Here is a 15,434-nt window from a genome sequence, read left to right as displayed (position 1 = left end):
AGGAAAAGACCAATGAATGAAACCAAGAGCTGGTTCTTTAAAAAGATAAACAAAATTGATAAACCCTTAGCCAGACTCATCAAGAAAAAAAGAAAAATTCAAATAAATAAAATCAGAAACAAAAGAGCAGAATCAACTTACACCACAGAAATACAACAAAATATAAGAGAATACTATGAAAAATTACATGTCAGCAAACATATAGAGGGCCAATTATCCATTTCTCAGAAGAAATGGATAAAATCCTAGAAATATACAGTCTTCTAAAATTGAATCAGGCAGAGACAGAAAATCTGAAGACCAATTATTAGTAATGAAATTGAATTAGTAATCAAAAAACTGCCAAAAAATAAAAGCCCAGTGGCACCTGGGTGGCCAGTCAGTTAAGTGTCTGACTCCATTTTGGCTCAGGTCATAATCTCAGGGTCCTGAGATTGAGCCCCACATCAGGCTCCCTGCTCAGTAGGAAGTTTGCCTCCTTTCTCTCTGTCTTTCTCCCTCTGCCCCTCCCCCTGCTTATGTCTCTCACTCTCTAAAATAAATATATCTTTAAAAATAATAATTAATAAATAAATAAAAATAAATCCAGGACCAGATGGATTCATAGGTGAATTCCACCAAGCATTTAAAGAGTTAATGCCTATTCTCAAACTATTTCAAAAAACGGAAGGAGTTTCCAAATTCATTCTACAAAGCCAGATTTACCCTAACACCAAAATCAGACAAAGACACCATGAAAAAAAGAAAATAATAGGCCAATATCACCAACGAACATAGGTGCAAAAATCCTCAGCAAAATACAAGTAAACTACATTCAAAATGCATTCACCACAAACCAGAGGCATTTATTCTGGGGTGCCTGGGTGGCTCAGTGAGTTAAGTGTCTGACTTTGGCTCAGGTTACAATCTCAGAATCCTGGGATCAAGCCCTGTGATCAAGCCCTGTGTCATCCTCCTCACTTGGCAGGGAGTCTGTTTGTCCCTCTTCCTCTCTCTTTGCCCCTCCTCCCATTCATGCACACATGCTCACTGTCTCTCAAATAAATAAAATCTTTTAAAAAAGAGATTTATTCTGGGAGTGCGAGGATGGTTTAATATTTACAAATCAATGTGATACATCACATCAACAAAAAGGATTAAAAACCATATGATCATCTCAATAGATGCAGAAGCAGCATTTGAAAAAATTCAATAGCCATTCATGATAAAAATTCTAAAGAAATGGGTTTAGCAGAAACATACACCAACATAACAAAGGCCATATAAACACACACACACACACACACACACACACAAACACACACACGCACAGTTAACATCATACTCAAAGGGGAAAAAATTAGAGCTTTTCCCCAAAGGTCAGGAACAAGACAGGACATCAATTCTCACTCTCACCACATTTATTCAAGCATAAATCAGGCAAGAAAAACAAATAAAAGGTATCCATATTGGTAAGGAAGAAGTTAAACTGTCATTATGCAAATGGCATAATGCTATACATAGAAAACCCTAAACTATTAGAACTATTAGAAATAATAAATGAATTCAGTAACATTGCAGAATACAAAATTAATATTTAGAAATATGTTGCATTTCTATACACTAATAAGAAATTAGCAGAAGGAGAATTAAGAGAACAATTCTATCTACAATTACACACACACACACACACACACACACAAATTAAATACCTGGGAATAAATTTAACAAAGGTGGTGAAAGACCTGTACTCCGAAAGCCATAAAACACTGATGAAAGAAAAGTATGACACAAATAGAAAGCTATTCCACACTTATGGATTTAAAGAACTAATACGGTTAAAATGTCCATACTACCCAAGGCAATCTACAGATTTAATGCAATCCCTATCAAAATAGCAATTGCATTTTCACAGAACTAGAACAAACAATCCTAAAATTTGTATAGAACCACAAAAGATCACAAATAGCTAAAGCGATCTTGAGAAAGAAAAACAAAGCTGGAGGTATCACAATTCCAGATTTCAAGATATACTACAAATCTGTAGTAATGAAAACAGTATGATACTGGTACAAAATCACTCATAGATCAATGGAACAAAATAGAAAATCCAGAAATAAATCTATGCTTACGTGGTCAATTAATCTACAACAAAGAAGGCAAGAATATACAATAGGAAAAAGACACTCTCTTCAATTAATGGTGCTAGGAAAACTGGACAGTGATACGCAAAAGGATGAAACTGGACCACTTTCTACACCACACACAAAAAATGGATTAAATACCTAAAACCATAAAAATCCTAGAAGAGAACACAGGTACTTTTTTTCTGATACTGACCATGGCAAATTTTTTCTAGATAGGTCTCCTAAGGAAAGAGAAAAAAAGCAAAATAAACTATTAGGATTACATCAAAATAAGCTTTTGCATAGCAAATGAACTATCAACAAAACAAAAAAAGCAATCTACTGAATGGGAGGAGACATTTGCAAATGATATATCTCATTAGGGGTTAACATCCAAAATATACAAAGAACTATATAACTCAAAATCAAAAAAAAAAAAAAAAAAGAAAGAAGAAAGAAAAGATAAAGAAAAAACAAAACACAATCCAATAAAAAAAATGGCAGAGACCTAAACAGTTTTCCAAAGAAGACATATAGATAGCCAATAGATACATGAAAAGATACTCAAAATCACTAATTATCAGAGAAATGAAAATTGAAACCACAACAACATATCACCTCACACCTGTCAGAATGGCTAGTAGCAAAAAGACAAGCAATAACTAATGTTGACAAGGATGTAGAGAAAGAGAACTTTCGTATACTGTTGGTGGGAATGTAAGTTGGTGCAGCTATTATGGAAAACAGGATAGAGATTCCTCAAATTGGAATTGAAACGCCAGTCTCTGGTTTTTATTGCAAAATTTAATCTATATTTATTTACTTATTTATTTATAAATATTTTTTTTTGTATTTTATAAGAGAATGAGCACAAGAGGGTAGGGGCAGAGGGAGAGGGAGAAGCAGACTCCCTGCTGAGCAAGGAGGAGCCTGATGCCAGGCTTGATCCCAAGAGGCTGGGATCAAGACCTGAGCTGAAGGCAGACACTTAATTGACTGAGCCACTCAGGCTCCACTTAATCTATATTTAATGTAACTACCTACCTGGAAGGATTTATTTCTGCTGGTATCTTATTTTTCTGTATATCATGCTATTTTAGAAACTCATTTCTTTTATTAATTCATTTTATTTGGTTTAATTTAGCATACTGTTTTGATTCATTTTCCTTTTCTGTATATTTTTTAATTTTTTATTAGTAGTTACCTTAGGAACAGACTCCACACTGAACAGGGAGTTTGTTTAAAATTGTCTCTCTCCCTCTCTTTCTGTCCCTACCACCCCCCTCAAATAAATAAATCTTTTTAAAAAATTAAAAATAAAAAAATTAATTAAGGCAGGGCAAGACAGGAACAAATGGCATACTGCTGTATGTACCAAAAAAAAAAAAAAAAAGGCAAAAATGGAAGTCTTATACCCTAACATGTTAACAATTATACTATGCATCTGGTCAAAACACTCCAATTAAAGGCAGATATCATCATACTTAAATTTTTTCTTTTTTTTTTCTTTTTAAAAAAAATTTTTTTTTAAAAAGCTTTCTCTATAGGAAACACATTTTAAATATAAATATATAAATAAGTTAAGTAGAAGAAGTATCATAACAACACTAATCATCAAAAAAAAAAAACTGGAGGAACTGTATCAATATCAGACAACAGACTATAGGATGAGAAATATTACCATAGACAAATGAAACACTATTTCATCATAACCAAATGGTCAATTCATACAAAAAGACAAAATAAATTATTGGATTCAACTAGCTATGCTTTGTTTAGGATTTTTTACATCTGCTTACAAGTAAAATTGCCCTATAATTTACCTTTATCTAAATGTCTATATAAGCTGTAGGTTCAAGAATAACATATTCTAACATAGCCTCTTATATCGAGTTGGGGAAATATCTTGGTTTGAGTTCCCCCAAAAGCAGATACCAAGAATTGTGTGCAAGTGGTTTGTAAGGCAAACTCAAAAAACATGGTGAGAGATAAAGAAATCGAACAAAGAACGGTGTATAGACCATACACATGAGTTGTTACTAGGAGAAACTGAGGCTTAATCTCATGAGGGACCATTTTAGAGCATGTGTAAGAATACTTCATACATGCCCATGAAGGATACTTATTCATCCATTCTGGGAATATTAGCTCTGCAGCAGTCCCAGTCTGCCAGTCCTGTGGGACCTCTACAGCCAGACACAGCTGTCAGGCAAAGAAACACGATGTACTTCAATTAGAAGCTAGAATGAATTTCTGAACTTGGATCGGACAGTTGTTTGAGGTTCAATGAAACTATTATTGTACATCATGTAAAAAAAAAAAATCCACCTCTGTAGGATGGTAGCCTCTAATCCCACAGTACCTAGTCTTGCAGGGCCTGGAAATTAATATTACCAAAGTAGATCACTGGGAGTGATGAGAAGAGGAGGCAAATCTAACCTTTTTGATTCCTGGACCTGTGTAACTCTAGTAACTGGGAACATAGCACCACAGTTGGTTCAACACGTATACCACATCTTGCTGGACAGCACTCTACCACCCACCTCATGCTGTATTATTATGGAGCTGAACATAAGGACTGTTATATATTCCTGGTGAACCAAACCTTTGATTCTTGTATGGACACTCATCTCTAATTTTATTTGCCTTACCTTCAAATTTGTCTAACAATAATAAAGCCATGCTAGCTTTAAGTTACCATATATTTGTCTATCCTTTACCTTTATTTTTTAGTTTTTATTCTATTTTTGTAGTCACCATGCAGTGCATTATATCCCCAGAACTTATTTATCTTATACTAAAAGCTTCTATCTTTTGATCATCATCACTCATTTCTCCCACCTCTCATCTCCCCACCACCTCTGCCTACCACCAATCTGTTCTCAATCCAGTTTTTTTACATATAAGTCAGATCATACTTTGTCTTTCCTTGTTTGACTTATTCCCCTTAGCGCAATGTGCTCAAGGTCCATCCATACTGCTGCATATGGCAGAATTTCCTTCTTCTTTATGTAAGAGTAATACTCCATTGAATATATAGATACCACATTTTCTTTATCCATTCATTAACTGAGGGACATTTAAGTTGTTTCCGTGTCTTTGGCTTTTGTGAATAATGCTGCAATAACCATAGGGGTGCATTATCTCTTCAAGATGATTTCATTTCCTTTTGATATATACCCAGAAGTGAAATTTCTAGAACATGCTGTAGTTACATTTCTAGATTTTTGAGAAATTCTGTATTTTTTCCTTAGTGGAAATTTACATTGCCACCAGTCATATACAAGAGTTGCCATTTCTTCATATCCTTGCAAGCATGTGTTCTCTTATCTATTTTATGATAGTCATTCTAATAAGTATGGGGTGATATCTCATTGTGGTTTTGATTTGCATTTCCCTAATGATCAGTGACACTGAACACCATTCCATATACACATTGGCCATTTGAATGTCTTCTTTGGAAAAAAATGTTCTTCTGTCCCATTTTTTAATTGGATTGTTTGGGTCTCCCCCCCGCACCCCCCCCACAGAGAATTGTATAAATTTGGTATATATTTTGGATATTAACCCCTTATCAGATATATGCTTTACAAACATTTTCACCCATTCCAGAGGTTATCTTTTCATCTTGTTGATGGTTTACTGTGCAGAAGGTTTTTAGGGTTTTTTTTTCCTAAGATTTTACTTATTTATTCATGAGAGACAGAGAGAAAGAGGCAGAGACATAGGCAGAGGGAGAAGCAGTCTCCCTGTGGGGAACCCAATGTGGGACTTGATCCCAGGACCCCAGGATCATGTCCTGAGTGAAAGGCAGATGCTCAACCACTGAGCTACCCAGGCATCCCTCTTTTTTTTATTGAAGTATAATTGACACACAATGTTACATTAGTTTCAGGTGTACAACATAGTGATTTGACAACTTTATACATCATGCTGTGTTCAATGCAAATGTAGCTACTATCTGTCACCATACAATGCTATTACAATATCACTGACTACATTCCCTATGCTGTACCTTTCTTCCCTCTGACTTATTCATTACATAATTTAAAGCCTGAATGTCTCACTTCCCTTTACTTTTGGCCCACTCCCATCATCTCCAACAACCAAACTCTCTAGTTTGTTCTCCATATTTATGGCTTTGTCCATAATTTTTTTGTTCATTTGTTTCGTTCCATATGAGTGAAATCATATATTTGTCATTCTCTGACATATTTCACTTAGTATAAAACATTAAGCCCATCCATGCTGTCACAAATGGTGAGATCTCATTCTTTTCATAACCAAATTAATATTCCACTGTATACATATGCCCATCTTCTTTATCTATTCATCTATTGATGTATATATCCATATGTTAAGTATTGTGAATAATGCTACAACGAAAAAGGAGGTATGCATATATTTTTGAGTTAAGGTTTTTGCTTTTAAACTTAAACTGGAGGGATCCCTGGGTGGCGCAGCGGTTTAGCGCCTGCCTTTGGCCCAGGGCATGATCCTGGAGACCCAGGATTGAATCCCATGTCGGGCTCTCGGTGCATGGAGCCTGCTTCTCCCTCTGCCTGTGTCTCTGCCTCTCTCTCTCTCTCTCTCTGTGTGACTATCATAAATAAATAAAAATTTTAAAAAACTTAAAACTGAAGAAACTAGTAAAGGAAAAAGAAAAAAGAGCTAATCCAAGAAACTCGATAACACAAAATTTAATAGATACCTTGTACTCAGTCTTGGACAAGAATGCTGCTAAGTGTCAGAGGGATGGGTAGTTCAAAAGAAATCTTTTGAAAATCTTTTTAGTAAGTTTGTTTTTGTATTGATAAAGGAGAAGAAATTCTTAAATGATCTTTGAAGTAGTATAGGTTTGAGCAAAAGAGTAACTGTATTGATGTTAAGAGTTAGAATTCTCACTGTGGAAAGGACATATACACATGAAATGAAAGCAAGAATAAGTCCTGAAGTGAGAGACTGGAATTCAAGGTGTCTGTGAGAATTCCAGATTTCTAAATATATCTATTCATGTATATATTCATGTATATGTTCACTTTAATTATATATAGGGATAAGAGTATATGAACTATGTATATGTATATGTGTGCATACCTACATACATTTCCCAGTTCTATCTGTTGAAATGGTAGAAAAGCAAAGACAGTCCAGGATCACTGGGCAAAATTAACTAACAGATCTTGGTTTCTAATACCATTCCTCATTAAAGAAATAATATTTTATGAGCAAGATGGTGAATATGAAGCCTAAAATCCCCCTTCCTCTAGAAAAATAGGGTTTTAACATCAAACAACCCAAATGCTTCTGAGAAATCCAAAAAATAGTTAAAAGTTTCCTGTACCTTAGACAAGGACAAAATCAACTACATCAAAGTCCAATAAAAAAAAATTGATACTCTCAAGATTAACTGCCCAGAGCCTCTCCCTATTCTCGCACAATGCAGTACAATTAGGAAGAAGTCCCTCAACTCTTATTTTCCCCTTGGGTATGGAAAGGAGTAAAACACACATACAACATTCTGACAACTGCGGCACGGGGTTGTCCAAGAGGCCAGTTTCCCTCTTGCCTCTATCCAAGTACTGATAGCAAAAGGATGCCAGATTGAGAATCTCAGAACTAAAAACAGAGTACACCATGCACCAGTGTTTGCAGTAACAAAAGCAGACATTAGGTGGAGCTCCGGTACTGAAATTTATAATAGTATCAGAGAGGCACTAGGGGGAGTACCTGAGTAGAAACCTACAAGCCTCATGCATAAACCCAGATGGAACATCTACTCAAAAAAGACTTAAGAGGTCTCCAGAATCCAGGCACACTAAATGGAGAAAGTCTTCCCTATAGAAAATCAGACCACAAACTCTAGAAGAGTTGGCTGATGCTTCAGATGCCAAATCTGAACAACAAAAAAGTAGTAAGACATACAAAGGAAAGGGGAATCTTAGCACATTTAAAAGAAAAAATTATATCTCCAGAAACTAAAGCAGCAGAAATATACGAATTGCCAAAAAATTCAAAATTGTCATGATAAGGATACTTAATGAGCTAAAAGAGAGCACAAATAAACAACCAAAGGAAATCAGGAAGGGATGCCTGGGTGGTTTGGCAGTTGAGCATCTGCCTTCGGCTCAGGTTGTGATCCCAGAGTTCCAGGATCGAGTTCCAAATTGGGCTTCCTGTAAGGAACCTACTTCTCCCTCTGCCTGTGTCTCTGTCTCTCTTTGTGTGTCTCTCATGAATAAATAAAATCTTTAAAAATAAAAACAAAGGAAATCAGGAAAGCAATACATGAACATGAGAATATTAAAAAAATAAAAGCTATGGGGCAGCCTGGGTATCTCAGTGGTTGAGTATCTGCCTTCCCCTCCTGGCGTGATCCTGGTCTGGGGATTCAGATCTGCTTTGGGCTTCCTGTGAGGAGCCTGTTTCTCCTTCTGTCTATGTCTCTGCCTCTCTCTGTGTCTCTCATGAATAAATAAATACAATCTTAAAAAATTAAAACTATGAAGAAAAACTACACAGAAATTCAGAAACTAAAGAATACAATAATTGAATTGAAAAATTCATTATAGCACCTCGACAGACTTGACCAGGTAGAAGAAAGAATCGGTAAACTGGAAGACAAGACCTTCAAAATAATCAAGGCAAAAGAAAAAAAAAGAAGATAGCATGGAACAGAAAAAAAATATATGAGAATTGAAGAAGTAAGAAAAAAGAAAGGAGCATGAGACTTATCTGAAGAAATAATGACTGAAAGTTTCCCAAGTCTAAGGAGAAAAACAGACATATGAATTCAAATAACTTGACAAACTCTAACTAGGAAAATATCTGAGGAGATCTACACTGAGATCAAACTGTCAAAAGTCACAGAGAAGGGCAGCCCAGGTGGCTCAGTGGTTTACCGCCACCTTTGGTGCAGGGCCTGATCCTGGAGACCCAGGATTGAGTCCCGCATCAGGCTGCCTGCATGGAGCCCTGCTTCTCCCTTTGCCTGTGTCTCTGCCTCTCTCTCTCTGTCTCTCTGTCTCTCATGAATAAATAAAATAAAATCTTTAAAAAAAATAGTCACAAAGAACCTTGTCAACAGCAAGAGAGTAACATACAAGAAAATTCTCATCAGATCATCAGCATGTTTCTAACCATTAAGATTATGGGCTACAAGGAGCAGGTTGATATAGTCAATGCACTGAAAGAAAAACTGCCAAACAAAAATACTATAATCTGGCAAAACTGTCCTTCAAATATGAGGGAGAAATCAAGACTTTCTCAGATAAAAAGAACTGCTGAAAGGAAATCATCACCACTAGACCTTCCTTACAAGAAATTCTGAAGGGAGTCCTAAAAGTCCTGAAAGTTAAAAGAAAAAGACATTAAACATCAACACAAAACCATATGAAAAATATAAAATTCCCTGATAAAGGTAAATATATTAACAAATATCCTGTACTATAAAGTAGGTGAATAAACCCTGTATAAATCTGGTACAGAATTTTTTAAAGATGAAAATTATAAATCTAAATGATATATTACTATGCAATGTAAAATGAGGTAATTTATGTCATTAGTAACATAAAATAGGAGGGGCAGGGATGTAGAGTTCTCACGTGCAATAAAGTTATTATCAAATTAAAATAAATTGTTATAACTTGAATAAATTTTATATAATTGCAATGGTAACCACAAAGGAAATATCTACAGAATATACAAAAAGGGAAACAATAAGGGAATCAAAATATGTCACTACAAAAAAAAAAAATCAACAAAACACAAAAGAAGATACCAAGAGAGAAAAAGAGGAACCCAAAGCTACCAAACAGAAATCATTAAAATAATGGCAATAGTAAGCCTTTCCTACCAGTAATTACATTAAGTGTAAGTGGATTAAACACACCAATGAGAAGACACAGAATACAAAATTAAAAAAAAAAATCCAACTATATGTTGCCTATAAGAGGCTCTCCTTAAGTCTTAGGACTCACACAGGCTCAGAATAGAGGGCTAGAAGAAGATATTCCACAGAAAAAGGAACCTAAAGATAGCAGGGGTGGCCATTCTTAGACAAAATAGAAATTAAGACAAAACTACCAAAAAAAGAAAACAAAGGATACTATAAAATGATAAAAGGGTCAACTCATTAGGAAGATATAAAATTATAAATATACATGCACCTGACATTAAAGCATCCAAATATATGAAGCAAACACTAACAGAACCAAAGGGAGAAACAGACAGCAACACAATAATAGAATATTTCAATATCCCTACTTTCAGTTATGGCAAGAACAATTAGACAACATATCAATTAGGGCTTAATAATACTGTAAAATAGATAGACCTAACAAACCTATGAGAATATCCCACCCAACAACAGCAAAATACATGTTCTCCTCAAGCATATATAGAACATTTTTCAACATGTTAGGACACAAAACAAGTTTTAACAATTTTAAGATCAAAATCACACAAAGCAAATTTTCAAATACAATGGGGTAAAACTAGAAATCAGTAGCAGAAAGAAAAAAAATCCAGGGATCCCTGGGTGGCGCAGCGGTTTGATGCCTGCCTTTGGCCCAGGGCGCGATCCTGGAGACCCGGGATCAAATCCCACATCAGGCTCCCGGTGCATGGAGCCTGCTTCTCCCTCTGCCTGTGTCTCCGCCTCTCTCTCTCTCTCTCTCTCTGTGACTATTATAAATAAATAAAAAATTTTAAAAAAATCCACAACTATGTGAAAATTAAACAACATGCTCTTCAACAACCCACAGATCAAAGAAAAAATCATAAAGGAATTTAGAAAATATCTGAAGGTAAATGGAAACAAAACACAAAATACCAAAACTATGAATTCAGCAAATCAGTACAAAAAGTTTATGGTAGTAAATGTTTACACTTAAAAAAATCACAAACCAACAGCCTAACCTTTCACCTAAAGGAACAATAAAAAAAATTTTTTTTAACTCAGTGTTTGCAGAAGAAAGGAGATCATAAATATTAGAGCAGAGATAAATGAAATGGAGAATTAGAAAACATGATACCAAAGGTAATTTTTGAAAAGTGACAAACCCTTGGGTAGATTAAGAATGAAAAAAAAGAGAAAACATTTAAATAACTAAAATTGGAAATGAAAGAGGAGATATTACATCGATGTCCACTCACTCAAAGACTATAAAAGATTTTTTGGATAACTTAGAAGAAATGGACAAATTCCTAGAAACATACAATCTACCAAGGCCTGAACTCTGAACAGACCTGTAACTAGTAAAGAGATTGAAACAGTAATCAAAAACCTCCTAACAAATAAAAGCCCAAAACCAGATGGCTTCACTGGAGAATTCTATCATTTTAAAAAGAATACCAACCCTTCTCAAACTCTTCCAAAGAATCAAAAAGGAGGAAACTCGTAAACCAACTCCATGAGGTCAGCATTATGATATCAAAACCAAACAAAGACATAAAAAAACTACAGACCAATATTCCTGATTAATAATGATGAAAAATGATGCAAAAATTCTAAATAAAATACTAGCAAACAGAATTTTAAAGCATATTAAGGAGCACCTGAGTGGCTCAGTTGGTGAAGCATTCAGCTCAGGTCTTGTCTAATGATCAAAGCCCAGCATTTGGCTCCACACTGTGTATGGAGCCTACTTTCAAAAAAAAAAAAAAAAAAAAGCACATTAAAAGGGTCACACAGTAAAATCAAATAGAATTTATGTGTGAACATAAGCCTAGCTCACTCACTATTTGTAATGATATGAAACAATTTAATATACCACATAAACAAAATGAAGGACAAAAACCACATGATCATCTTGACAAAAAATCAACACTCCTTCCTGATTAAAAAAAAATCAATAAACTAAGAATAGAAGCAAACTAACTCAACATAAAAGTCCACATATAAACAGGCCACACAAAGAGCATATTTACTGGAGAAAGACTGATAGATTTTTCTCTAGGATTAAGAACAAGGCAAATATTTGCAAAGCATATATTTGATAAGGGATTAATATCCAAAATAGAAAAGGAACTAATACAACTCAATAGTAAAAAAAAAGATTTTTTTTTCCAAGGAAGACATACAAATGGCCAACAACATGAAAAGGTACTCAACACCCCTAATCATTGTCAAGCAAATGCAAATCAAAATCACAATGAAATACTCTCACACGTGCTAGAATGGCTATTATCAAAAAGATAAGAGAAAACAATTGTTTTTTTTTTTAAATATTTTATTTATTTATCCATGAGAGACAAAGAGAGAGAGGCAGAGACACAGGCAAAGGGAGAAGCAGGCTCCATTCAGGGACCCCGATATGAGACTCGGTCCCAGGACTCCAGGATCACGACCTGAGCCAAGGGCAGATGTGCTTAACCGCTGAGCCATGGAAGCGTCCCAGAGAAAACAATTGTTGACAATGATTTGGAGAAAAGGAATCCTATGCACCATTGGTGGGAAAGGAAATTGGTACAGCAACCATGGAAAACAGCAAGAAGACTCCTCTAAAACTTAGAAACAGGGCAGCCCCTGTGGCTCAGCGGTTTAGCACCGCCTTTGGCCCAGGGCATGATCCTGGAGACCCAGGATGGAGTCCCGCATTGGGCTCCCTGCATGGAGCCTGCTTCTCCCTCTGCCTGTGTCTCTGCCTCTCTCTGTCTCTCATGAATAAATAAATCTAAAAAAAAAAAAAAAAAAAAAAAACCTCTATACGTAAAAAAAATAAAACTTAAAAACAGAACTGCCGTATGATCTAGCAATCCTACTTCCAGATACATATCCAAAGAAAGCAAATTAGTATCTCAAAGAAATACATGCACTCCCATGTTCATTGCAGCATTATTCACAATAACAAAAATATGGAAAAAAACCCTAAGTGTTTCTGGATGGATGATTGGATAAAGAAATTGTAAGACACACACACAGGAATATTATTCCACCACAAAAAGATGGAAATCCTGACATTTGTGACAACAGGGATAAATCTGGAAGACCTTATGCTAAGTGAAATAAGCCAGACACAAAAAGACAAATACTGCATGATCTCACTTATAAGTGGATCTTGAATGAAAGAAGAAAGAAAGAAAGAAAGAAAGAAAGAAAGAAAGAAAGAAAGAAAGAGAAAGAAAAGAAAAGAAAAGAAAGAAAGGAAAGAAAGAGAAAAAGAAAATCAGCCAGCCAAACTCATAGTAACAGAGTAGAATGGTGGTTACCAGGGGCTAGGGGCCATAAGGAGTTTATTGTTTAACGCATACAGTTTCAGTTTTGCAAGATGAAGAGTTCTGAGATGGATGAGGGTGATTGTTGTACAATATTAATGTATTTAATACCACTGAACTGTACACTTAAAAATGGTTAATACAGTAAGTTATGTTCTGTGTATTTTGCCACAATAAAAAATTAGAAAAAATATTATCAATATACATATAAATGAATGTGCATATACAGACATATACATCATGTGAATGCATATATATGCATGTGTATATATATGTGTGTGTGTATATATACTCACAGCATATTAGAAAACATGTTCTAAAATGTCAATGGTGTATATATACTAGATTTAAATTATAGGTTACTTGTTTTCCTATATACTTTTCTCAATTTCAAATGCTCTACAATAATACACTTATCATCAGGGGTGCCCAGGTGACTCAGTTGGTTAAGCATCCATCTCTTGGTTTTGGCTCAGGAGATGAGATTGAGTCCCCAAGTCTGTACTCAGTGGGGAATCTGCTTAAGATTCTCTCTCCTTCTCCCTCTGTCCCTCCTCCTACTCCTACTCTCTCTCTCAAAATAAATAAATAAATCGTTAACAAAATAAAAATAATATGTGTACAAATGAAAAAATAAATACCATTTTCTAAAAGTAAAAAATAATAAAAGTGCATTACCAAATAGTATGTCCAGTATTATTTCTTTTTTTTCCTTTATCTTTATAACTTTGGAAAATCAGGAAGGGAAACAAAAATATGTGAATAATAGTTGGGTTATCTTGGGAAAATAGGATTATGGCCATTTTTGTTTTCTTCTTTATTCATGTATTTTTTGAAATTTTCATTAATTATATTATTTTATAATATAAATTATCTTATTTGGATGGAACCAGAGGGTATTATACTAAGTGAAATAAGTCAATCAAAGAAAGACAAATACCATATGATTTCACTCATATGTAGAATTTAAGAAACAAAACAGTTGAATGTAGGGGAAGGGAAGGAAAAATAAAATAAAAACAGAGAGAGAGGCAAACCCTAAGAGACTCTTAACTGTAGGAAACAAACTGAGGGTTGCTGGAGGAGAGGGGGTGAGGAATGGAGTAACTGAGTGATGAGTATTAAGGAAGGCACTTGATGTAATAAGCACTGGGTCTTATATGCAACTGATGAATCGCTAAATTCTACCCCTGAAACTAATAAAACACTATATGTTAACTAAATTGAGTTTAAATTAAAATGTTTTTTAAACAATATAAATACTATTAATACCACAATATATTTTCATTTGTAAATATGAAAAACTAATAACCCAATCAATGCTGTAAAGTAAAATTCACAGATCTAAATGCCTACCTTAAGAATAGAAAAAATAAATAATACTATCCAATGCCTTTTATAACTCCTTAAAGCATTATATCTAGAATACTACTACTAAATGGATAATCACATTCAAGTTCAAACAGCCAATATAGTTTTAAATATCGTATTGCTAAAATTACCCTTAATAACAACTAATGATTTTAATAAATATAAAATTTATTAATACAAAAATTTTTATTAACATTACAAAGAATTTAAATTATAACATTAAATATTTTATACTTGATAGTTTACACAGAATACATACATTACGTTCTTCCTTAGCTGCTTCTTCTAACTGAGCTACAAATTGTGAGCAACATATCAAGAATGAATTCAGATCATCCTCAACCTTTTCAAAAGAATAACAAAACAAAGTTACTTTTATTTTGGAATCCATATGCATACCCATCTACATTTCAGTATATTTAATTATTTTTGAAAATATTTTTTGTCTATAATTTACATCCCTTCAAAGATATAAGACCTGAAATCATGCTTCAAATGCTATACTAGCAAGTTCTCCCAGAAAGTGGAAGAGAGTATATTCTGGGGAATATATATGCCTATGAATGAAATATATCTCAAGTCTTTTATTTTCCTCTACACAGTTGCAGAAAATTAAGGATCCCAGATTTAGACTCCTGAAGTTTATGAGTACCCAAAAAAAGGTAGCCACTCTATATATACCTTAGAAATATCTCTTTGTGTTAAAAAATGAATGTTCATTATGACTTCTGAATATAATTA

The 15,434-nt window shown here is 34.3% G+C and overlaps 1 protein-coding gene across 7 annotated transcripts in view; it reads right to left on the bottom strand.

Moving 5' to 3' along the window:
• Positions 1-15,099, bottom strand: part of LOC140633280 (coiled-coil domain-containing protein 7-like) — a 356,022-nt gene extending 340,923 nt beyond the window's left edge. For all 7 annotated transcript variants that reach the window (XM_072825599.1, XM_072825602.1, XM_072825600.1 and 4 more), the window contains exon 1: positions 14,953-15,099. In XM_072825599.1, the coding sequence (XP_072681700.1) occupies positions 14,953-15,096 (144 nt within the window). In that variant the 5' untranslated portion in view covers positions 15,097-15,099. The remainder of the gene's footprint in view (positions 1-14,952) is intronic.
• Positions 15,100-15,434: the final 335 nt, after the last annotated feature.

The sequence above is a fragment of the Canis lupus genome, chromosome 5 (genome assembly GCF_048164855.1).
Source record: "Canis lupus baileyi chromosome 5, mCanLup2.hap1, whole genome shotgun sequence".
Lineage (NCBI taxonomy): Eukaryota > Metazoa > Chordata > Mammalia > Carnivora > Canidae > Canis > Canis lupus.
The sequence above is the reverse complement of the archived record's forward strand: the minus strand, read 5'-3'. Positions and strand labels throughout refer to the sequence as shown.